The sequence below is a fragment of the Triticum dicoccoides genome, chromosome 4B, assembly GCF_002162155.2.
Source record: "Triticum dicoccoides isolate Atlit2015 ecotype Zavitan chromosome 4B, WEW_v2.0, whole genome shotgun sequence".
Classification (NCBI taxonomy): Eukaryota; Viridiplantae; Streptophyta; class Magnoliopsida; order Poales; family Poaceae; genus Triticum; species Triticum dicoccoides.
The window spans coordinates 679,223,938-679,249,778 of NC_041387.1; the positions used below are offsets into that span (position 1 = coordinate 679,223,938).

General features: G+C 44.1%; 1 protein-coding gene across 1 annotated transcript in view; it reads left to right on the forward strand.

Annotated features, from left to right (window-relative positions):
• Positions 1-2,554, forward strand: part of LOC119293090 — a 4,419-nt gene extending 1,865 nt beyond the window's left edge. The window contains exons 3-5 of the mRNA XM_037571674.1: positions 5-184; positions 248-334; positions 2,053-2,554. Coding sequence (XP_037427571.1) covers positions 5-184; positions 248-334; positions 2,053-2,189 — 404 coding nt within the window. The 3' untranslated portion in view covers positions 2,190-2,554. The remainder of the gene's footprint in view (positions 1-4; positions 185-247; positions 335-2,052) is intronic.
• Positions 2,555-25,841: the final 23,287 nt, after the last annotated feature.

Sequence of the window (25,841 nt, forward strand, 5' to 3'; positions counted from 1 at the left end):
ACAGGTTTTGGTTCACCAGGTCCGGCTGCTCCAGGTCCGGCTGCTCCTCATCTCCGCCTCGCCGCGGCCGGCAGCGCAGCGCAGCTCCCGCCGCCTCCTCCCCCGCTCTCCCGTCAGCACGGTCCACGGCTCCCGGATCTGAAGCAGCCGCACCGTGTTGCCGCACAGCACAGCACAACAACAGGTTCCCAACACTCGCCGTCCCTCTGACTGTCTCTCTCTCTCTCTGTGACTGAACCCAACACAGCCCTCATTCGCAGGTCGCAGCTAGCTAGGCATCAGCGGCACCGGTCACCGGCGGCAGCGTACATCACCGCGCGCGTCAACGGATGCAGTACACACTCATCCCCTTTTTTTAACTTCTCAATTTCGAGCTAGCCTATACGAGCACTATATATCTCCTCTACTGGGCACTCTTCTCAATTTGCTGTTTGTAGCTCCTGAAGAACATGCATGCAGAGCCTGTTCTTGTTCTCTGTTTTTTGTAGTTACCTGCATAAGTGATGGATAAGCAACTGTTCATTTAGATGCCAATAGTTCAATACTCATTTCATAATGCTGCATAATACACAAGTTTTAACACATCTATCATCTAAGCCAGGTTATTAGTGAAAAAGAATGAGTAAGTGACATACCAGGGGATAAAAGAGCCAGTTACAATGATGAACCGAGAGGAGTGTTTCTGAACCATGGCTCACTCGAACCTATGCTCGGCACCGTCCGATCTAGCAGAGCTCACATGTGGATCCGGGCCCTGTCCGTATTCAAATTTCTTTGATCCCGTACTGTTTACTTTAATCCCGTTCTCCTTCATGGCTGACTAGGCCTGCACAAGCTACGTATTATTTTGAACATGCTGGCTCACCTCCCGATGTTACTGTAGCACAGGAGCCCAAGCCTATAATTAATAATGATATTTTGAGGCCTGTCGGCACTGTTCATCTCCCCTCACCATATTTCTGTGCTGAGTCGTTGTGCGAGATATGAGTGCCTGCAGCAGAAACTTCTAGCTGAAACATGCTACTCCCTCCGTCTAGGTGAGTAAATCATCTTACGAAAACCAAATAATCCCAAAATACTTAGGCGCGGTGCATTAACTTCTACCTCGTTTCTTGTTTCTTGACATATCAACCAATAAGAGATGAGGGGTGTACATACTTTTAATGACTTGAGACTATCAAACACGACATACAGTGGTTAGTTCATTGCATGCAATGTTATTAATTAGCAAATAAACATTAAGGTCTCTCGTTTTTCGCTCCTCCTTGGTCATGGTGCACAACCTAAGATGACTTACTCACCTAGACGGAGGGAGTACAAGCAATTCTCAAAAAAGAAAAAGGAAAAGAAACATGCTACATGCATTTATTTCACATTCAAGATTAAGGAAATGTCACATTGGTTCTGTATTTACAGAATAGTTTTAAATATTTTGGTGTCCACCTTGGATTTTGTAAGGTGATGTTTTTCTTTACTTTTGTGAACTGAAATGCTTTCCCTGTCATAATTCCGGTTCCAAAAAAAATGGCGCACTGCTTCAGACTTTCTTTAAATGTTGGCATATCTTGACATGCAGACATGCAGTTCTGGCACCAACAATACAGTAATATTTGTCTCTAGACAAAGTAAAATGCATAGCACACCCAAAGACAAGCCGCACTCCTGGGTCCTGGCTAGATTTTCTTTTTGCTGAGATATCAAATTTTGGCCTCACTTCTATAAGAAAGAAGCTGAACCCACTTAATATACGGTGTAGTACAGTCTATTCTTGCTTTTGCGATTTCCAAGGATAACAGTTTCTAAACTGGAGTATTTGTATACCATATATGGCTGTACAAGATCATTTCAATGTCAAAATCATCATTGGTAGCTGGCCCGCATAGCGAGGGATTAAACAATATAAATAGAGCAGGTGCATGGGAGACATCCCAGGCAAGTGCACTAATTTATTCTCTATATTGCTAGCATCATGTAGGTTTATTAGCATGCGTAGGCCTTGTAACCCATCTCTTGATCGTTCCCGCCATGCTTTACTGAACTTGCCATGCACAGATCCCTGTAGGAGCAATCATGAGATGTGTGACGCTCAGCATAGGTGCGGCTGGACCATGGTTCTATGCAATATTTCTGATGATGAACCTTTGAGAGAAACTATCAAAGGACCATTGGGATTTCAGGATAAGAAATGAGCAAGTAGCTTTGTATATGTAAGATTCTTGGAGCAGTATAGAACTAAAGGGATGCACAAATGGGCAACCTTCAAAGCCTGTACAGAAGTTCAATGACATGAATATTTCCTCTATGCATGATTTTATAATTTGCTATATGCATTTGAGATTAGGCTTTTGTATTTTCTTTTGAGAAAAAAGGGAAAAGAGAAGTAGCTAATAAATGGTATACTAGAAAGGAGTGGCCAGAGCACATATTTGTTATTGTTATGGAAATACAAGTGTTGCCATTGTAAATACAAAAGGAGTTGGCAGAGCACCTATTTTGCATGTGAATTATGTTTAGTCCCAGTTTGCAAGTTTCCATGTGGATTATGTTTGATCCCAATTTTCACTTTATTGCAGGACATGTGTCACTTCTTTGTATTGCAACGATGGTGAACTTGTTGTGATGGCATATTGTAGGCCAATGCCAGGCTTCGAGAGGAGGAAGCCATGAAAATGCAGCAGACCCTGTTTCAACAACAAGAATTCATGGTTAAACAACAGGCAATCCTGCAGGAGACATTTGCTCAACTCAGAAATAATATGCAGGGTTCCACTTTGCCCGTTCTTCCTCCTCTTCCGACTCTTCCTAATTTCAACTTTGTAAGTCTTTGAACTTTTCAATCGTGCATCTTACCTTCATACTTGAAGATCATGAATCTTACCATCTCATCCTCTCGTGCTTCAAGTTTTCTCAGTCGGGACAAGGCTCCAATAACTGTGTGGTAGGTGGATCTTCACCTGGCCAAGCAAGTCCAGTGACAACCACTACGGTTCATGTCGCTTCGACCTCCCCGCAACAATGATCACTTGAGGTAGTCGTCCATGTTTGTCCATTGTTGATGCTTGCGTCTTCTCGTTGCTTGTGCTTCTCAACTTAAAACTTGTGCATTGTTGATGGTAGAGTCCACAAGCGTTGATGCTTATATTGTACATAATTCTTAGCTTCTATTTGAGCCTCATATGTTGATGCTTGTTGACTCTTTTGCCTTATCCATCTTTGCAACTTAACTTTAGAAACTCATGCGTGTGATAATGGACTTTACACTGCCAAAGGATTTTAGGCCTTTCCAAAAAGGAAAAAAAAGCCTTGTGGCATCTTAATCATTAATCCCTTAACATGTATATAACAAGGGAAAAGCGGCCAACTCTCTTTCTCGGCCACGGCTGCTCTGAGGATGCTTGCACTTCGTACTGCTGCAGACGCCGTTGGTGAGATGGTCAGGATGGGGGAGAGCACGTGCCTCAAGACTACTGTCAAATTTGCTTGCGCCGTGATTGAGGTGTTTGGACCGGAGTATCTCAGAGAACCAAATGCGTAGGACACGGAGAAGTTGTTGGCTGTTAGAGAGGCTAGGGGGTTTCCAGAAATGCTCGGATCAATTGATTGCATGCATTGGTGATATGTCTCCAATGTATCTACTTTTTCAAACACTTTTGCCCTTGTTTTGGACTCTAACTTGCATGATTTGAATGAAACTAATCCGGACTGACGCTGTTGTCAGTAGAACTGCCATGATGTTGTTTTATGTGTAGAAAAAAAAAGTTCTCGGAATGTCCTGGAAATCCACGGAGGCACTTTTCAGATTTAATAAGAATTATTGGCGAAAGAATCAAGGTCAGGGGGTCCACGGGCTGTCCACGAGATAGGGGGGCGCCCCCCGGACCTCCTCCGACCTCAACTCCAACTCCATATATACCGTCTCGGGGAGAAAAAAATCAAGGAGAAAGTTTCATCGCGTTTCACGACACGGAGCCGCCGCCAAGCCCTAATCTCTCTCGGGAGGGCTGATCTGTAGTCCGTTCGGGGCTCCGGAGAGGGGGATTCGTCGCCGTCATCATCATCAACCATCCTCCATTATCAATTTCATGATGCTCACCGCCGTGCATGAGTAATTCCATCGTAGGCTTGCTGGACGGTGATGGGTTGGATGAGATTTACCATGTAATCAAGTTAGTTTTGTTAGGGTTTGATCCCTAGTATCCACTATGTTATGAGATTGGTGTTGCTATGACTTTGCTATGCTTAATGCTTGTCACTAGGGCCCGAGTGCCATGATTTCAGATCTGAACCTATTATGTTTTCATGAATATATGTGTGTTCTTGATCCTATCTTGCAAGTCTATAGTCACTTATTATGTGTTATGATCCAACAACCCCGAAGTGACAATAATCCGGATACTTCTCGGTGATGACCATAGTTTGAGGAGTTCATGTATTCACTATGTGTTAATGCTTTGGTCCGGTTCTCTATTAAAAGGAGGCCTTAATATCCCTTAGTTTCCGTAATGACCCCGCTGAACACGGGAGGGTAGGAGAAAAGATGTCATGCAAGTTCTTTTCCATAAGCACGTATGACTATTTACGGAATACATGCCTACATTACATTGATGAATTGGAGCTAGTTCTATATCACCCTATGTTATAACTATTGCATGAGGAATCACATCCGGCATAATTACCCATCACCGATCCATTGCCTACGAGCTTTTCACATATTGTTCTTCGCTTGTTTACTTTTCCGTTGCTACTGTTACAACTATTACAAAAACTCAAAAACATTTACCTTTACTGTTGCTACCGTTACCATTACTATCATAGCACTTTTGCTACTAAATACTTTGCTGCAGATACTAAGTTATCCAGGTGTGGTTGAATTGACAACTCAACTGCTAATACTCAAGAATATTCTTTGGCTCCCCTTGTGTCGAATCAATAAATTTGGGTTGTACTTCATCCTCGAAAGCTGTTGCGATCCCCTACACTTGTGGGTTAGCAAGACTAATTTCTAGCACCGTTGCCGGGGAGCATAGCTCTATTCTCTGAGTCACTTGGGATTTATATCTGTTGATCACTATGAAGAACTTGAAAGACGCTAAGACCAAGATCTATCCCTCAACTACGAGGGGAGGTAAGGAACTGCCATCTAGCTCTGCACAAGAATCTTCGTGTTAGACAGGCCATCCTAATTACTATCAGGAACACCAACCGCCCAGGCTTGAGGATGATGATTGTCTTCGATATCATCTAGAACTACATATGTGTGTGTGGCTATATCATCTAGAACTACATATGTGTGTGTGGCTATATCATCTAGAACTACATATGATGATCGTCGTCAAGATCATCTAGAACTACATATGATGATCGCCGTTGATATGACCTTGTACTGCTTCAGGATGCATGTTGACCTTGTACTGCTTGAAATTGTTATCTAGTACTCCCATCGTTCCAAATTACTCGTCGTGGTTTGAACTAAAACCACGATGAGTAATTTGGAACGAAGGGAGTACTACCTAGTAATGGTTTATGAATTTGATATCTAGTAGCAGTACCTAATATCTAGTATCTGAAAGGGAAACTGAAAGGGAAAGGGGTACGGGGGAAAATGATGAAAGATATAGCAGTAGCGAGGGACTGCGAAATCGCTACAGCTAAGTAATAGTAGCGCGTTCGTAAAAAGCGCTGCCGATATCGTCAACAGTAGTAGCGCGGGTACGGACCGCGCTACTACTATAAGTTAGCTGTAGCACCTTATTAGTAGCGCGGCCACCCGCGCTGCTGCTAGCCTCAAAACCCGCACTACTACTAGAGTTTTCCCTAGTAGTGTGGGACCATAGTGTTGTGGGTGCTGCCATGATGAACTGCTAGGTTGTTCAGAAGGGGGTGGATGGTCGTCGGCTGATGTGCTAGACGTGGACGTGGTTGATGTCGGTGCATGGAGGGACGTGGCTGTTGTGGCTTGTGTTGAACAACGTTGCCTCGTAGACAGCCCTTATTTTGTTCTGCATCCGTTCCAAGAAGGGTTGTATGACAGGACGGTGATGAAGAAGAGGTCCTGACAACACTGATCGTCCAAAGGTGGTCACGTCGTCGTAGAGTTCGTGTGCCAAGGTAGCTTGCAAATTTTTAGGACGATTATTAAGTATGCATGCCAATGTATGTGACAACATTACTTAAAGAAAATATATCTTACCGCGTACTGCCTAGAGCCTGAAATATCATAGCTCGGGTACGTATCCGACGAAGTAGGATCAAGTATCTCCTCTGGGTGAGAGTGCTCAACGATGCGTAACCATGTACCGGTCATGTAGCACCGAAAATAGAGATTGAATTCATTAAGTTCAAAATTGTGATTCTTGTGCCATAGATTTGTGTTTGCTGTCTCCCATTCTATAACATACGGCTCTAGTCTTACTAGCCACTCAACAGTTGTCCTAGTCATGCCCTTCCTTGTCGTCCTAAAATTGTGGTGTGTGTTCAGCAATATGAAAGATAATTGTGGTGTCATGCCCTTCGAATTGAGCACTATGAAAGATAATGCAACATTGTAAAACTGGTTAACACTTGTGGATGTGTGATGGCACCGGGTTCTCTGTAGGGGGAGGTAGCTCCAACTACAGAAGACCAAATTGCCTCATAACCCTCTGTTGTGCCATCTCCTCGACGAAGATACCGAAGATGATCTTCGATTTTCTCATCCAGTAATCTCGGTCCCTTGTGCACAGCAAAGACATACCACCAGGGATCTTGCATTTATGGCTGCTTCAGTGTAGGGCTGCCAGATGACCCTAGTGTACGTATCGAACTGCTCGTTCAGTGCCGTGTATGCCTTTTTGGTCTGATCACTAGCAAAGCGTCTCTGCAGAAAACAAATGTTAGTAGCCGCTAGCATTGAACAATCTCTGGTGGACACAAAAAATGCATTAAACCATAACACGATACATACCTCGCGATGTGTCCAACACAGACCAAAAGTAGGCATGTCGATGCCATCAGCATCAAACATGGCGTCTATAGGCTGATTAACACGTACATCTGGTCGCCCTATAGAGAACCTCTCCCACGACCACAGCTGTAGGAATAGAGGGCATCCAACAAGGGCTGGCTTTCTCGATATAAGCTGGCAACTGTTGCACATACCTCGGTATGTAGCCGCTAAGACCGCCGAACCCCAACTCCTCTGTCGGATCTGATCCGCCGTCTGAGCGCTTGCTATCTCGAGTGCCATAGGGATGTAGAGCACGCTAATAGTGCTGACATGGTTCTTTGTGAACATCACCTTGCCGAAAAGCCACATTAAGTAGGCCTCCAGGCTCCGAGTGATCTGTTCACCACTCAATGGCGCCTGAAACTTCTGGATCTGCATTAAGCAAAGAGAAAGTTTTAGTAAGTAAGCCAGAGGTATTTTCTGTAAACTCATATGCACGATAAATTGAAGATAAGAGGTAGGGGAAATAACCTAGAAATTGAGCAACCAATCATACTTAGATCCATGATGCTCCCATACCGGATCCAGAACATCCGGAAAAACACCATGAAAATGTTGTGTAAGACCTTGCTCCCAACCAGCCAGTGCGTCCAATGGTCCTATGGCATGACCTGCCAACGGTAGTCCCAGCAAAAGTGACACATCTACGAGAGTAGGAGCCATCTCTCCCCATCGTAAGTGAAACGTGTGGGTCTCTGGACTCCAACGGTCCACTAAGCAACTCAACATGGAGGAGTCGATGGCGAGGCGTTTGCAGCCCGGGATAGACTCAACCAGACGCGCGAAAGGTAATAGGCCGGCCCATTTCAACCTTCATGACAGAACTTTTAAGTTAGTGTCTCCCATTAATATGCATGTCAGTGTGCAAATTAATAAAGCACGTACCGCTGAACCCATCCTATGTGTATCATCTAGTTCTCCTTAGGAGTGCGAGTGACCAGAGGCTCAACCTTGCGCTCAGACCATATTGCAGCACGATGACCCCTATCAATGTCCCCATTCAGCAACCACATTCCCGACATTCTTGCACATAAAAATTCAGAACATAGGGCCAAACTTAATAAAAATTCAGAACATAGTGCCACACTTACTAAAAATTCAGAACATAGTGCCACACTTACTAAAAATTCAGAACATAGTGCCACACTTAATACAAATTCAGAACATAGTGTCACACTTAATACAAATTCAGAACATAGTGCCACACTTAATACAAATTCAGAACATAGTGTCTCACTTAATACAAATTCAGAACGTAGTGCCGCACTTAATAGTACTCCTAGCCTATCCTCTTCCTCTCCCTCTTACTCCTCAAATTCAGAACATAGTGCCTCACTTAATACAAATTCAGAACGTAGTGCCGCACTTAATAGTACTCCTAGCCTATCCTGTTCCTCTCCCTCTTACTCCTCTACTTCCTCTACCTTCTCTTCGTCCCCGGTTGCCTCGTCCACGCCCAGTGACGGAAGTGGGACAATTAGTGTCCCTATGGCCAAATTCATTGCATAGAATGCATTGCCTAGTCGGACCTCCTGCTTCAGATTCATCCATATCATTTTGGATGCGCTGACACTGCCGTCTGCCTCTACTTGTACGCATATGCTCTGGGTTTGGAATGTAACGCCTTTCAGCGGGGTTGACGCTGTTGAAGTTACCCATTGATTGAAAACCCATCAGCTCACCTGTCCAGGTATTGAGGACAGACTCTTTTAGATAAAATGGAGACACAAACGATATTGCGTCCATTCCTAGTTGTCCGCAAGCAGCAAGTACATGTGAGCAAGGTAGGTGAAGCAATTTCCGTTTGTTGCATGTGCACTCACACGTTGGCCAGGCTTCATTACCAATTCTCACCTCGTGCGTCCTCAGCTCATTTGCACATCCGAATTTGTTGTTGGCTAAGCGGACCTCAAACCTTCTTTCTTGATTACCGATGGTGACTATAGTGTGTGACCTAGCTTTTTGCAGCTTGTTGTCCATGTACTTCGTGACTCTTTCACAGTAACGTGTATTGGGGTTGTTCAAAATATGTTGCTCTGCTTTTTGGCGTTTATCTCTGAAATACTTCATGGTGCCATAGAAAATACCCTCAACAATGGCTGTAAGTGGCAATGTCCGGTTTCCTCTAAGGACAAAGTTGTATGTTTCCGTGAGGTTCGTTGTCATGACACCGTACCTTGCTCCAAATGTGTCATGTAGCAAAGACCACCTCTCTAGAGGCTCATGCTCTATCCATTGCTCGAAAGTTTTAATCGATCGACCTCCCGAGCCTTCTCCTAGTACCAGGTGGGTTAACGCCTAGAAGGTCACATAGCCCAACAGGCTCCTCCTCCACGGTCGTTGTTCCTGTTGCCAACTGTGCAGCTACTGCTTCAACATGTGCCCTCACCGTTTCATCTCTTGCAGCTTTCCTGTCCCTCACGTGTCTCTGCGTGCACACATTAAGTCTGTCACGTATCAAATTGTACTTCTATTACTGGTTCTGCTTGCAGAGTTTTTTGAACAGATTCATCAGGTTCTTATTTCTAAACTGTGAGAAGAAATTAGCCCCCAGATGGCGCATGCACCAACGACTCTACAAGTCCAGCCATGGAGTTTGTTCCTCAGGGCCTAGGTTTGTCAGTGTCCTTATCGCACTGAGTATACCTGCGTGCCTGTCATGAAGGATGCACACATTGGGCTTCTCCTTCACAACTGATATTTTCAACTGCCTGAAGAACCATGTCCAACTTTCAATGTTCCCACTCTCCACAAAAGCAAATGCGAGTGGGACAACCTGATTTTGGCCATCTTGACCTATGGCTGTCAGGATCTGACCCTTGTATTTGCCTGTGAAAAATGTACCATCAACACATATCACCGGTCGGCAATGCCTGAAAGTTTCGATGCATACACCGAAAGAGAAGAGAGACGATGAAGCACCCTCACAGTTGGGAACTCTGGCATGAACAGGTCTTGGATATCGATACAGGTGCCTGGATTCCGCTGCTGCAGGGTGTGGAGGAGCTGGACAACAGAGTCATATGCATCAAAATAAGAACCAAATCTCCTCTCAAGCGCCGCATGCTTAGCCCTCCAAGCCTTGCCATAAGAAATTCTGTACCTGAACCTGGCGAAGACTTTTGTCTGGACTGCCTTCACTTCCATAGCTTTGCCCTGCACTACCTCATCGTAAAACAACCGAGCAATAAGCATGGATGAAAGGTTGGCATGATCTTGAGGGATGGAGGGAATAAGACAAGTGTGATTAACTAAGTCACTTATCATCCAACTTGTGTCATACTTAGGGAGATAGCCGTGCACCCTGGCAGGACAATCTGTGTTCCTGCAAACCATTGTCAGGTATTTCTGACTTGACACCTGAGAAGTGAAAACCCTTTGCGTGGACATTGCCCAGTTTGTTATTGCATTCTTCAGAGCTTGCTTGTTGGGATACATAACACCCGTTGCAATATTGTTCTGGTGATATTGCCCAGCAGAATCATGTCCATCGTTCACGATCATAGCAGATGAGAAGTCATGATTCCACGATGCAGGATTTGGGACCTCCTCTGCATTTTCTTCTTCATCCGACTCGTCTGAATCATAGGCATGACCCAAATCAACATCGGTGTATTCTTCTTACATCTGGTCCTGCATGTGCCCATCTACCTCGTCAGCGTCCACCTCGCCATTGTGTTCACCATCGGCATTTCCCCCTTCTACCTGACTATTCTGCCCTGGTTCATAACCATCAGCATTTCCTCCTTCTACCTGACTGCTCTGTCCTTGTTCGTAACCATCATCTCTAGCATTTGACATAGATAACCGCCTACCTACACTGCTCTGCCCAGGATCGTTGCCACCTTGGCCTTCATGTGCAGTGACCTCCTTCACGACGGGAAGCACTAAAGCAATAGGATTGCATCCACTTCGCTCACAACCTTGTAACCACCACACCCAATCGGAGTCTCACTCTATTGGCCTCAAATAAAAGTAAATTATTGTACTTGACCGTTTCCACAATGCATGAATACCAACAGTGTGTGTTTCAGTATCAAGACCTAAACTTGCCGCAATCCATTCTTTGAACTGACTGGCGGACCATGTTTGAGGTGCGCTCGTTGGCACCTCTATGTGAGTAAATTCACTCAGATGAGCTCCCATCTCAGTTGTTTGGACAGTACCAGGACCGTAGTAAAATCTGAAGTTCACTACATCAGACATCTCGGCTCACCTATTTTTTTTCACAACGAAATACAAGTATTAAGCAACAACTTAAAATACCCACACTAACAAATATTAGACATGTCTATATATTAGCTAGCTATATATTACAGAATATTAACGGAGCAACTAATACAATTCACACACCTACAAGTATATTACGAATATTTGCCGGAGCAACTACAAATATTGACAGATTTTAATATTTGACTGGACTGCCTATATTACGGATTTTACCGGAGCAACTACAAATATTGACACTCCTAAATACTACACATCCACATATAGTCCGGAATATTACCGGAGCAACTACACATTTTTACACAACTAATTAGTTGACATCTAAATAAAATGCTCAGGAACCGGAACGGGAAAGTAAAATGCTCACCACGACCACCTAAATATTTACGTTTACTACTGGACCAAATAACAATAATTGCACGCAACTTCGAAAAATAAAATTATTGTTGAAATATACCCTTGAAGCGTGCACACGAACGACGAACAACGGCCTTCAATCACCGGAACCGGAGCTAGAAAATCCACCGAACTACCGGGGCTTCACATCCACCACACCGCCCCAACTTCTCCACCACCACTACCACCTCCACCACCGCCACAACCTCCACCAATGAGCTGAAAAAATGCTCCAACAAAATCCTCACCACGACCACCACAAGCTACCCCATCAGTAGAACGAGGTCTCTTTTGGCTCCCCTAACTATGTAGAACCCATTCACGGTGCCAAATCCGCAAAAAAACGGGTCATTTTGGTGTATTAATTGGAGCTATTTCGTGTAAGAGAGAGGAGGAAGGAAGAACAGAGAGAAGAGCAGAGATGCGCGCGGTGGGGAAAGGAAAGGAGAAGGAGAAGGAGAAAAGAGGCAGCGCTGCGGGGTCCGCTCCCTATCAGCCAGCAGCTGGCCGATTGGTCGGCAGCTGGCCGACTGGGGCGCCCGTGACCCAGCCCGCGCCGACAGCCAGCGGAGCGACGTGGCCCGACCAATAGTCGGCCCGCACATGGCCGATTGACCACCTGTTGGCCCGCAGTTGGCTGAGAACGCCCAGTCAGCCTGCTGCTGGCTGACTAGGCTCAGTCGGCCAGCTGCCAGCTGATTGGGTAATATTTTCAAAAATAATAATATCAGCGTAATATTTGTGCAAATTAATAAAAAAATGTATTATTTAAAAAAAATTAGCCCAGGACTGCGTAGCAAGCGGGCCTGCCCCCTCCCTCCGCTTGGACTTGTCGTCCAAAACTCTCGTAGTCTGTCTCCAGTATTAACCGTCCTCTGAACTAGCTCGCAAAAACCTTGAGCCCCAGAACAGCCGCGGCTCCTTCTGCCTCCTCCGCCGACAAGCAATGATTCAGGCGCCCGCCTACTGACATGAAGACCCGGCCAAGGTGGTCCTTTGCTACCGCGCCTCCCCATGCCTCACCAGTGTCAGGCTGGTCATAGTGGGGAGTAACTTAAAATAGTAACTAGCCACAGTGGGAGTAACTTTAGCAGTAACATCGAGTCCAACTCAGCAAATTTGTTTATGTAGCAATGAGTTAATGAGGAGAGAGGAAGTTACAGTAACTTAGCTAGTTACTGTAACATCACATGTCCCAATGCAATATGAATCTATAACCTAATAAATGAAGCTTTGCATGTTACCACACTTATATTATTACCCACTATGAAGGTAGTAACATAGTCTAGAGGTATGTGTATGTTACTAGTGTATGTTACTATGCATTGTGGCTAGTCTAACATGCATATGTTACTAGTCTATGTTACTACCTCTATAGCGCGTAGTATCATAGATCATAAATTAGTATCATAGGTGATCTCATTTATTGCCATGCATGACACATAATAGCATCACGTTTATTATGTTACGGTATCTACCTATATTACTATAACCATCTCTCTCTTCTTTAATTGTCTGCCACATAAGCATGTTTGCGACTTCAAAGTGCATGATACTACTTATGTTACCCCCACTATGGCCAGCCTTAGTGAGGAAGGTCGCGTCCATATTTAGCTTACTTGGTCCTGGAGGGGGGCACTCCAATGATTGGGGATTGGACGTAGAGGAACATGAGGGACACTCGGGAATACAGACAATTTTTTTTATTCTTTTCCTCCAGTGGATCGCTGTCCGCTACTGTCAAATCCTCGTGTAGCCTCAATAGGAGTTGCACACCTCCCGAGATCGTGTCTTTTCCATCCCCATGCACAACATTGTTCTTCAGGTTCCAAGACTGCCAGAGTAGGAGCATGATTTTCCTTCTGATAGCCTCGAAGTTTGCAAGCAGAAGCAGCTCTAGCCAATATGGACCTGTGTCCCTAAATTCATATTCCCTTGGAAGGTCCCAATGCATCCTCATTTCATGTCTCAGCGCCATGGTCCTGGTGCATGCAATGACATCATGAAATTCATCTTTCGGGGCCATGCCACATATGTCATACACACTCTCAGTGGCAATAGTTCTCCTGCATGCATTCTGCTTGGTAGCTAGGGATTTAGATGCTACCCTCCATCCAAAGATCTTTACTTTGTTTGGGATCCTTGCTTTCCAGATGGCATTCCCAATCCCACAATTACCCGAGTCGCTCACTAAAGAAGATGCCATGGCTGTGGTATTTCTTTTCGGTGACTCCGCAAGTTTGTATGCACTTTTAACTATGTACATCCCAGTTTTCTCATTGTGCCAAGCCACACAATCCTCAATCTCAGCTTTTGGAATCCTCATCTTACATATTTCCTCCGCAAAAGTCACGGAAAATCTGTTTCACCAGCTCATACTTCCATTCCTTAGTCTCTTCATCAATGAGTTGGTTGACCCACCTAAGTCTTGTTCTTCTCAGAAAAGAGGCTACTTTCAACCCTTCATTCTGTTGTACCCATTGGTCCCTCGTGATTTGTATCTTTTTTCCATTCCCCACTCGCCAAATAAGACCCCTCTTAAGTAATTCCAGCCCAAACTTGGAACCCCTCCAAGCCGGTGATGCATCCGTGGAGAGAAGGTTACCGTTTGGGAAATATTTTAACTTGAGGACCCTCACACATAGGGTTTTTGGTTTTTGGATCAGTCTCCACTCCTGTCAGGCCAGCAATGCCTGGTTGAAAAGGTGCATATCACGAAACCCGATGCCCCCGGCTCTCTTGGGTTTCGTCATATTCTCCCACGACATCATGTGTACTTTCCTCTTGTCATCTTTATTACCCCACCAAAAGTATCTTATGATCTTTTCATACTTTTCACAAAAGCTTTGGTTGAGCTAAATACGCTCATGACGAAGGTGGGTAAGGCCTGTGCAACAACTTTAACATTCACCCCTGTGGCCACTTGGGACATAAACCTTCTGTTCCAGCCAGCCATTACATCACTTCTTAAAGGCGTTGCTTTTAGAGAATCTCTTCTGTAATCCTGGTGTTGTCTTCGTGATGGTTTGAGTGCTGCTGATGGTAGTGATTGTTCACCGTGGCGAGGTCTTTTTTCTTCTGCTCTTTTTATTTTCTTTTTTGGCTATGTGTATCCTTGATTGCTTTGGACATCTTGTTGGTACAAAGGCCGGGTGTAATTGGTATATTTGCAATATTAATATATTCCCTTTGTCAAAAAATGGAAGGAGAGGAGTTCTCTGACTTGGAGCATCTCCAACAGCAGCCCCCGTAAGAGCATCTCCAACAGGCGCGCTGAAAGACGCGCCCGCATGGTAAAATTGCTTTTTAGCGCGTGCCGACTGGTTTCGCGCGCTCCAGCGGTGGCGGGAAACAAGCGCGCGCGGGAAAAGATTGCGCGCGCACGGGAAAAGGCGGCAGCTAGCGCGCTAGATTTGGCATGCCGCTTCACGCGCGCCTATAAAATTGCAGCGCCCTCTGCCGCTCTCTCCACTGCTTTCTCTCCTCGCCACCGACACGCCACCACCGCGCCACCATGCCGCCTCGCTGCCGGGGAGGTTCGGGCTACCGCGGCGTCCGCGTGCGCCCGTCCGACACCTATTCTGCCTCGATTCAGTCGGGCGGCGGCGTGCGCCTCGGCCTTGAAACCTTCGACACCACCCAGGATGGCGCCTGCGCGTACGACGCTGCGGCATGGCGCCTCCGGCGGTCCCGTTGGGACATGAACTTCACCGACGTGTCGACGCGGGAGCTGGCACATGAGTTGGCGCCTTTCCCGTGGCTTAACACTGACGAGGATCGTCGCTAACACCGGAAGCGGGAGCGCCGTCTTAGCCTGACCGAGATGGAGGAGGAAGCCATGGCGCTGTGGAGGCAACGCTTCCCGCAAGACATCATCAACGAAGAACAGTTCTTCGTCGAGAGGAGGGCGGAGAGGGAGAAGAGAAGGAAGGAGCGAGCCGCCTATCGCGAGGACAAGCGAACACGGAAGGCGGTCGCTAAATACAGCATGGCGCTAGGAGATGCGTCGTCCTCGGACTCCCGCGACGAGCGGTTCCTTGACGCCTATGTTCAGACGTCGGAGGAGGACATCACCGAGGCAGAGTCCGAATCGGAGAACGAGTAGTAGTAGTTTTTAGTTTTATTTTATATCGTAGAAGCAGGCTATGTGGACGTAGTAGAACTATATATCGTTGGAGAAGTCTAGATGTATGCATTTTGTATCGTAGAAGCAGGCTATGTGCCGAACTATCTTCATATTTGTATGCTATGTATGCAATCATCTCAAGAAAAAAAAGGTGAAATATAGCGCGCTTGCTGGAGCGGCTCGGGCGCGCTTTATTTTGCGGCGGCCGCTGGAGCCAGCGCAGCGCCGCGCGCAAAACCTGGCTAATGCGGCGCGGTATTTTCATTTTTAGCGCGTCGCGCGTTGCGCGCCTGTTGGAGATGCTCTAATAGGGCGCAAAAGAGTGGATGGAGTAAAATTTGGAGCACCAAAAAAGGATGTTTAGGGCAGCAAAAATGTTCATCTCCAATGGCAGCCCTAGCTAAAATTGGTGTCCTAAAATACATCACAGTTATCTCTTTTTGTGGATGCCCTATAATAGGGCAGCTGTTGAGGCGGCGTGTTTGGAATAGAGGGATGTAAAGCACATCCAATTTCTTGTGGTCCCCGTGGCAGCAAAATTTAAGGAAGCAGCCAAAGTGCTGCAAACATTGCATTTTAGTGGTCTAACCAAATTTTCTTGTAGTAAATTTTACAAACAGGGCAGCTATTGCAGCTACGTTTTTGGCTCAAAAAGTGTTATTCCCTGTCTAGTTTCTCCATCTTCGCTTACGCTCCACATGTAGTAAAGCTACAGAGATTATCCCCCCTAACAGGCAAACCGTAATAGTCGATAATGAGATATAAATAAGACAAGGATAAAATAAAGTACAACAAACAACGCGAAAGCCTAGTAGACCCCCTTCACCTGGGACATTCATCTTTGGCACGCATTGCGTCAAACGAGAGCTCCTAATTGACGCTCGTATGCGTCAACTTGGACTGGGTTCGCTGGAGCCTACCCAAATGAGCCGGCCCACTTTGCCAGCGAAGCTATTTTTATATATTCCTCATTGGTTTTTTAGTCCATTTTTCACCCAAAAAGATCTGCTATTGTTTTTTTAGTAAGTTTTAAAAAGCTGAACAAAATTTGGAAAACATGAACGATTTTTGAAAGCGGGACATTTTTAAATGATTGTGAGCATTTTTTGAAATTGTGAAGCAATTTTGAATCCGAAACAATTTTTTTGAATTGTAACAAATTTGAAAAACATGAACTATTTTTGAAAATGTGAACAAATTATGAAATACGTGAACAATTTTTAGAAACATGAAAAAAATTGCGATATTTGAACTTTTTTGAAATTGCAAACAATTTTAGATTTTGATTTTTGTGCTAGTTGTGATTTTTTTAGAAATTGGAAACTTTTTGTACTTTTTGAAAACATGAACATAATTTTTAAAAAAGCTTATCATTGTTTGAAATTGTGAATATAATTTTGCATTCAGAACATTTTTTTTTTGAATAGTGAACAGAATTTCAAAAAATGTCAAACTTTTTTGCAAACACAAATAAAGTTTTTAAAAAATGAGAACATTATAACATATTGTGAACCAAATTTGAAAAACAGGAACAATTTTTTAAATCATGACAAAAATTGTAGTGTTAATAATTTTGCCAAATTTAAACAAAGTTTGAAATTCTTCATATTTTTATGAAAAATGAGTTTATGAAACAAACAAAAAATAAACGAATAAAAAAGGGGAAAAGAGAGAAAAAACCAAGAAAATAAAATGAATCTGAAAACAGCCTGCGAAGGAAGAACACTTGACCGAGCATTCGTGCTTCTCCTTCAGCGAGGGCTCGTCTAATAGGTTTCCCGGGCGGCAAATAGGATTTGTCGCGTCAAACTGATTCCCTTTCCTATAGGGAATGACTTTTGTTTTCTCTCTATCTTCTGTTGTGGTCGGGCTTTAAGTTTGACTCAATTTCTCACCTTGCAACACAGGCAAGAACCCTTTCTTTGACTGGTCCATTTTGAACTTCTTCAGAACTTTGTCAATGTATGTACTTTGTGAAAGTCCTATTAAGTGTCTTCATCTATCCCCATAGATCTTGATATCCAATATATAAGCAGCTTCACCGAGGTCTTTCATTAAAAAAATTCTTATTCCAATCAACAATATGTGATTAGTATGTTGTCTTTACAATTATCAGATGGTGGTGGTATGTGAGGTATGATTAGATCTCTACTCCTAATGAAGCAGTTGGTGAATCGGCTCCGTGGTTTATTTTCACTGGGTTTTTTCGTCTCACCACTTTCGTTGGTTTTATTTCGCTAGTTTTATTTCGTCTCCCTCCCACCTGCCTTTTCGCTTCACCACCCACATAAACCCATCAGATTAGTTACCATATAAAAAAGAAATCGCAATCAATCAAGTATTGATGGGATATTTCCTTATATTGATGTGATTTTCCCTTTCTTATCATCAATCATCTCTACTGCCTAAGAAATGCGTAGCTTTCCTTTTTCTGCCAACCGACCGTGTTCCGTCTCCCTACGTCCGCCCTCGTTGCTCTGCCTCCCGCACGAAAAAAACCTCTCGTTTGACCTCCCCAAACCCCGCACGATGGAAAAACCTAGCCGCCTGCTTCCCCTCCTCTCGACCGCTCCATACGTCCAGATCGCGGCCCCATCCCCATCCTCCTCTCACGTCAAAGTGGCCGATGGACTGCCGCCACCATCCTCCTACTCTCTCGCAGCCGCCGTCCTCCCGCTCGCTCACCGCCACCGTCGCCACCAATCCCGGCGAAGGCGTTGTTGCTGCTATGTCGCCTCCTTTCCCCATCCAAGCCTGACCATGGCAACAACGCCCTCTCATGTGTCCCGCGGTGAGGTTTGGGGAGGCGCGACCACAATCCAGTAGGGATCTCACCGCGGACCCGTCCGCTGGGATGGGTGTTGCCTCTGTTGCGAATGGGATCGAAGGGAGGGACTACTTCGTCGTCAAGGTCGGCGAGGCAGCGGCCGATTGGGAGCCCGATTGTGAACATGGGAGTTCGTCCCCATGGAGGCGGCGGCCGTGGAGATTGGATGTGAAGCAACCCCACTTGCCGGTGGTGGAGGCTTGTTGTCCATGTGCTTCTTTCTTCTCCCGGTATCCCCATTCCTTGCCTCCCATTACAAAAGCGAGCATGAATGAGAGCAGGGGCTGATTTTCATCAATTCATTTCTCATATTTTTAGTTGCTTTTTTGAGATTATACAAGATGCTCCCGATTTGTTTTGTCAAATTACTTGGATCGTCTTATGGAATTGACAGCCATCGTATTTTTCACCTCATGTTATTTCTTAATCCTTGTCCCACTAGGCATCCACTACATGTTTGGTAATGACGTGATGTTGAGGCGGCAAGGAGAAGCTCAGCAGCCAGATCAATGGCTATCGAGATGGATCTGGGAGCCAAGCAGTAGTTCTTCTGTTAAATTTTGGTCATTATCTTTTCTATTGTTACGATTGTGTGATGGTTGATTTTGACTCGGTGTAACATTTGCATTTGTTTCCCCTGCTTGTTGGCATAGATGCGTGGCACTGCGGCAACTAATCAAGAGCGAGGGCAGTGCACATCAGAGCTACGCTGAATGTAGTGAGCCAACCACGAATTGGGTATGTTCACACGAGGGATCGGAGAGGAGAGGAATATTAACATTTTTCATGATTTGGATGAAAATTTTAGTTCATAGTTTCTCCTTACGTGGCAACACACTAGCGGTACTCATGGGCTTAGGATGAAAGTAGCGCCAGCAGAATCAGTAGGTTGGATGGGAAGGCGGTTGTTGCCCTTGTCCCTTGGTGCTAGCCTACCGTGGCGGCCTCACTAACTTGCTCATTGCGAATACGAGTTCGTGGGGTCGCGAGTTGCTGCAGATTTGTTTTTATAACTTTTTACAATATTTATTGATGTATCCCTAACTCATGGAGTCATTTTTAGCTTTGATTTCCCATATACACCAGCCTAAATATCCCTTGGTCAGAAAATTTGCATGGTTAGTGGACATTGTCCCTTTCTTTCGTATTCAGTGATGGATGAAAAGACAGAAATGACAATTCTGCTGTATTATTCAATTCGAACTAATGTTTAGTATTTTATATTGCCGATAGAAATAATTTTATCAGCTTGATTTAGGAAGTGCACATAGGTAGGTCAACATATTTTGTAGCTCTTTCAGATGTAAAAGCATATGTTGCTAAGAAATTATTATCTTCGAAGCATACTCAGATTTCACTAACAAATAGGGGAAGGTTCAGACTTCAGAGCAATGATAACAAGGTTTGTTCCTCACTCTTTTGTTAGAATTTTAGTCCAAGTTAACATGATTTCTTATCCGCTTCATAAGTCATGCATTTGCTTAATTAGGTGATAAGTAGAGCAAAAAAATTGATCATGTTATTGTGGGGTTTGTTTAAACTCCAGCATAAGGAATTCTGGTTTAAGAAATAAGACTTTTGGCTTCTTTAATTACAAATTGATTGCAACATCGTGTTAGTATGTGATTTCTCACATCTGATTATAATATTTGTGAAGACATGCATTGCACGTGCACTTGGAAGCGGGCCCATGGCCTGCGTCGGACGGCGCCGACGCCGACCCGGGCCACCTCCTCCGCGTATTCTTGGAGCTGTGGCTGGCCGATTTACATGAAATTAATTCCCTCAGTTCTGGTGACAAATATAATACACATAATCCATATTGTTATGCACTAGCGTGTGTGTGTGAAATAGATGGATTATGGTTCCGTACCTAATAAGATGGATATGTGTGTGTGTTAGAGAGAGGGAGAGGGGGAGAGAGAGAGGAAGAGGGAGGGAGAGTGTGTGTGTGTGAGGATTTGATGGTAAAAAAGGTCGCCAGCGTCGTAATATTGAACTCTTAAAGTTAACCTGAAATCTAAAAAGTGGCCGCGCACTTTTTAGTCGAACCGAGCGGCCGGCTCTCACAGCGCATGCATGTGGTAATTTATTTGTCTGCTAGTGCATGTAGGCGTGGCATTAAATACGTTCACACTGCTCCTTTAGTTTAAGAAAGACAGATCCATCTGCATTTATTTCGGGTTTTTAAAAATTTAAAAAGCTATATCTTTCAAACCGCGCTTCGGAATTCAAATTCGTTTTCACCATTGAAATCCTCGCGACGAGATCTTTGAAACTAGATCCTGCATGGGTATATTTTGACGAATTTTTTTCGATGCCAACTTTGGAGCTATATAGTGCAACTCTATTACTGCATTGTGCAACTTTATTACTACATCGTGCAACTTTTTTCCAAAACTAATTTTTGGAGCTGCGCCTTTATATGAGGTTACAACCTAGCAACCACGACAACTTTGATGTGCGACTAGTCTATTGCCTCGACGAAAGTCGATGTGCAACCTCCTCTTGTAATGTAGTCTAGTCGCACACACATTGATATTTAGTTGGCTTGTAATGTAGTCTAGTTGCACATACATTGATATTTAGTTGGCTTGTAATGTAGTCTAGTTGCACACACATTGATGTTTAGTTGGCAGGAAGATTAATTGCACACGCATATGCTTAGTTGGCTTGTAATTTAGTCTAGTTGCACACACACTGATGTTTAGTTGGCAGGACACTAGTTGCACACACATATGCTCAGTTGGCGTGGCAATTTAGTCTAGTTACACACACATTGATGTTTAGTTGGCAGGACTTTTTTGACACACACACATATGCTCAGTTGGCGCGGCAATCTAGTCTAGTTGCACACACATTGATGTTTAGTTGGCAGGACTTTTTTGGCACACACATATGCTCAGTTGGCGCGGCAATCTAGTCTAGTTGCACACACATTGATGTTTAGTTGGCAGGAAGACTAGTTCGTCGAAACATCCCCATGCGGGATATAGTTTTGAAGAGCACGTCGCGAGGATTCCAGCGGTGAAAACGGATCTTAATTCCGACGCGCGGTTTGGAAGATATAGCTTTTTGAAAATTTGAAAACCGAAACAAATGCATATGTGATCTGTTTTTTCCAACTGATTGTGATCGGTGTGAATGTACTAAATGCTAAAAGATACATGCGCTAGCGGACAAAAATTACACACATGCATGTCTATTTTAGGCCAGCCGCTCGCGCATGTATGGCTGGCCGCTCCATCGCGCTAGTGGGCAGCCGGCCGCCCACTAGACGCTCCCTAAAGTTAATATGGCCCCGTTGCAATGCACGGGCGTTCTTCTAGTTGGTAATAAGTTAGTATCGTATCTTCTTTGGATGTATGCATTTGAGGACTTCCCTTATAAACTATGTATACCGGAGTCAACGACGGAACTACGTGAGAGTCTGAGTGTTAGAATAAAATGCTAATGCAAGATCATAGATGACATATCGAGGCACGATATTTGTTAACGAGATTCACCGATATGGCTACATCTTCGGTGCATGACTACGGGCGCTGCTCCCAAGATACCGCAACACCGGCCGCCCGAGTGCCGTCACAAGCCGTCGGCTCCCCCGCGTACCTGTTGCTATCAAGTCGTCATGGGTTACAACGTGTGGTGCCCCTCCCTATATAAAAGGCCTAGGATACAAGTGTCCGACTCCTACACAGCTCGTACCTAACCACACCAATTACAACTCCAAGTCCACGTAACCCCTTGCGTACATAATATATTCGACACAAATATAACAAACTTCACCTTGGCGAACACTCTCCACCACCTAGAAGTCGTCCATGCTCGAACCTCCATGACTAAGGACTTGGGTTGTCTTCTTTGTAGCTTACTGAGAGCTACCCGACTAGTCAGACCCGTCGCCACCGTGAGACTCCACTGCTACTCCAGCAGCTCCACTCTCCATGGCTCCAACTGCAATAGTGCTCTCTTGCAACTTGTAAAGATGTGAAGTCGTCCTCTCTCCTATCATCACGGTCACCCCATCTTCCATGATTTTCATGGTCTTCTTATCCCGATCAAAACGGAATTCCATACCACCATCATGAAGAACACCAAACGAAATTAGATTCCTCCTTAGCCCTGGTACATGCCTAACTCCCCGAAGCATCCTCTCAACTCCATCAAACATCTTGATTTTGATGCCACCTACTCTGGCAACACGATAACCTATGTCATCGCCCACATAGGCTAAACCAAACTCACGAGACTGGTACGAAGAGAACCACTCCTTGTTGGGCATCGCATGAAAAGAGCAAGCTGAATCCAACATCCACCCTTCTGTTTTTGTTGACCGCTTATTTGATACTACGAGAACATCACTATCACTGTCCGAGTCATCACCATGAGTAGCCGCATTAGCTCTTGCCTCACCCTCAGTTCTGGGCATTCCCTCTTTATATGTCCCCAGTCCTTGCACCTGTAGCACTGCATCCTTTTCTTCCTTTTCTTCTCCGCCTCTTGTCCCTTCCTGGGCTGATAACCTTTAACTGCCAACCCCAAACCTTGAGTACTCTCCCTTTCTGCAGCATTCTTTTGCTTCATCAACTCATGTCCAAGCAACGCTGCAGTGACTTCGTCATTATTGATGGTTGTCTTTCCATGTGTCAATGTAATGACCAAATGCTCATAGGGCGGTGGCAAAAAAATAAGAAGAAATAGTGCCTTATCCTCATCATCAATCTTCACATCCAGACGCGCTAGATCCGTGACCAATTGATTAAAGGCATTCACATGCTCCACAAGATCCGACCCCTCCTGCATCTTCAGCCCATAGAACTTTTGCTTCAAATACAACTTATTGGTCGCTGACTTGGACATATAACGATTTGCCAATTTATCCCAAATTCCCTTGGGAGAAGCTTCGACCATGACATGATACATGACCTGATACATAAGACAAAGCTGTATGGTAGCGGCCGCCTGCACTTGCATATCCTCCCACGCATCATTGTCAACCTTGGCCGGCTTCGTTTCCTGCAAACCCTTCAAGATGTATCCTCACTTTTATGGAATCTATCATGTGAGTTACTTATGAATTGAGTGCCAAAGAGGGCACTACTTAGATGTATCCTCACTTTTATGCCTAGCTAGGGGTGTTAAACGATAGCGCTAGTTGGGAGGCAACCTAATTTTATTTCTGTTTTTGTTTTTGTTTCTGTTTAGTAATAAATTTTGCATCTACCTTCTGTTTAGATGTGTTTTTATGTTTTAATTAGTGTTTGTGCCAAGTAGAACCTATAGGATAACCTATGGTGATAGTTAATTTGATTCTGCTGAAAAACAGAAACTTTGCGCGCACGAAACTAGCTTTCTTAATTCACAGAGACATGCTTTTGCGTTGATTCTTTTTGCTGTAGATCAATAGATAAATTGTACAGGAGTTCCTATTTTGGTAGGATTTTTAGAGTTCCAGATGTATTCGAGGTTTACATATTGCTAAAGACTGTTCTATTTTTGACAGATTCTGCCTTTCGTGTGTTGTTTGCTTATTTTGATGCATCTATGGCTAGTATTAAGTGGTATGAACCATAGAGAACTTGAAATACAGTAGGTTTAACACCAATATAAATAAATAATGAGTTCATTACAGTACCTTATGTGGTGGTTTTGCTTTCTTTCACTAACGCAGCTTATGAGATTTCCTGTTGAGTTTTGTGTTGTGAAGTTTTCAAGTTTTGGGTAAAGATTTGATGGACTATGGAATAAGGAGTGGAAAGAGCCTAAGCTTTGGGATGCCCAAGGCACCCCAAGATATTCAAGAATAGCCAAAAGCCTAAGCTTGGGGATGCCCCCGGAAGGCATCCCCTCTTTCGTCTTCGTTTATCGGTAACTTTACTTGGAGCTATATTTTTATTCGCCACATGATATGTGTTTTGCTTGGAGCGTCTTGTATGATATTAGTCTTTGCTTTTTAGTTTTCCACAATCATCTTTGCTGTACACACTTTTTGGGAGAAACCCATTTGATTAGAATTTATTAGAATACTCTATGTGCTTCACTTATATCTTTTGAGCTAGATAGTTTTTGTTCTAGTGCTTCACCTATATCTTTTAGAGCACGGCGGTGGCTTAATTTTGAAGAAATTGTTGATCTCTCATGCTTCACTTATATTATTTTGAGAGTCTTTTAGAACTGCATGGTATTTGCTATGGTTATAAATTTAGTCCTAGAATGATGAGCATCCAAGTTGGGTATAATAAAAACTATCATAGAAAGTGCATAAAACACTAGGATCAATTTGATGCTTGATAATTGTTTTGAGATATAGAGGTGGTAATGTTAGAGTCATGCTAGCGGGTAATTATGAAATTGAGAAATACTTGTGTTGAAGTTGGCAAGTCCCGTAGCATGCACGCATGGTAAAAGTTATGTGACAAATTTGTTGCATGAGGTGCTCTTTTAATTGTCTTCCTTATGAGTGGAGGTCGGGATCGCGCGATGGTTAACTCCTACCAACCCTTCCCCTAGGAGCATGCGTAGTAGTACTTTGCTTCGAGGGCAAGTAGACTTTTGCAATAAGTATATGAGTTCTTTATGACTAATGTGAGTCCATGGATACACGCACACTCACCCTTCCACTTTGCTAGCCTCTATTATACCGCGCAACTTTCGCCGGTATCATGCACCCATTATTTACCTTCCTCAAAACAGCCACCATACCTACCTATTATGGCATTTCCATAGCCATTTCGAGATATATTGCCATGCAACTTTCGACCGTTCCGTTATTATGACACACTCCATCATTGTCATATTGCTCTTTGCATGATCATGTAATTGACATTGTATTTGTGGCAAGGCCACCCTCATAATTTTCATACATGTCACTCTTGATTCATTTGCATATCCCGGTACACCGCCGGAGGCATTCATATAGAGTCATATTTTGTTCTGAATGTTGAGATGTAATTCTTGAGTTGTAAATTTATAGAAGTGTGATGATCTTCATTATTAGAGCATTGTCCCAAGTGAGGAAAGGATGATGAAGACTATGATTCCCCCACAAGTCAGGATGAGACTTCGGATTAAAAAGAAAAAAAAGAAAAGAAAAAAGAGGCCAAAGAGCCCACCAAATAAAAAAAAGAAAGGCCAAATAAAAAAATGGCCAAATAAAAAAAATTGAGAGAAAAAGAGAGAAGGGACAATGCTACTATATCTTTTCGACACTTGTGCTTCGAAATATCACCATGATCTTCATGATAGAGAGTCTCTTATGTTGTCACTTTCATATACTAAGT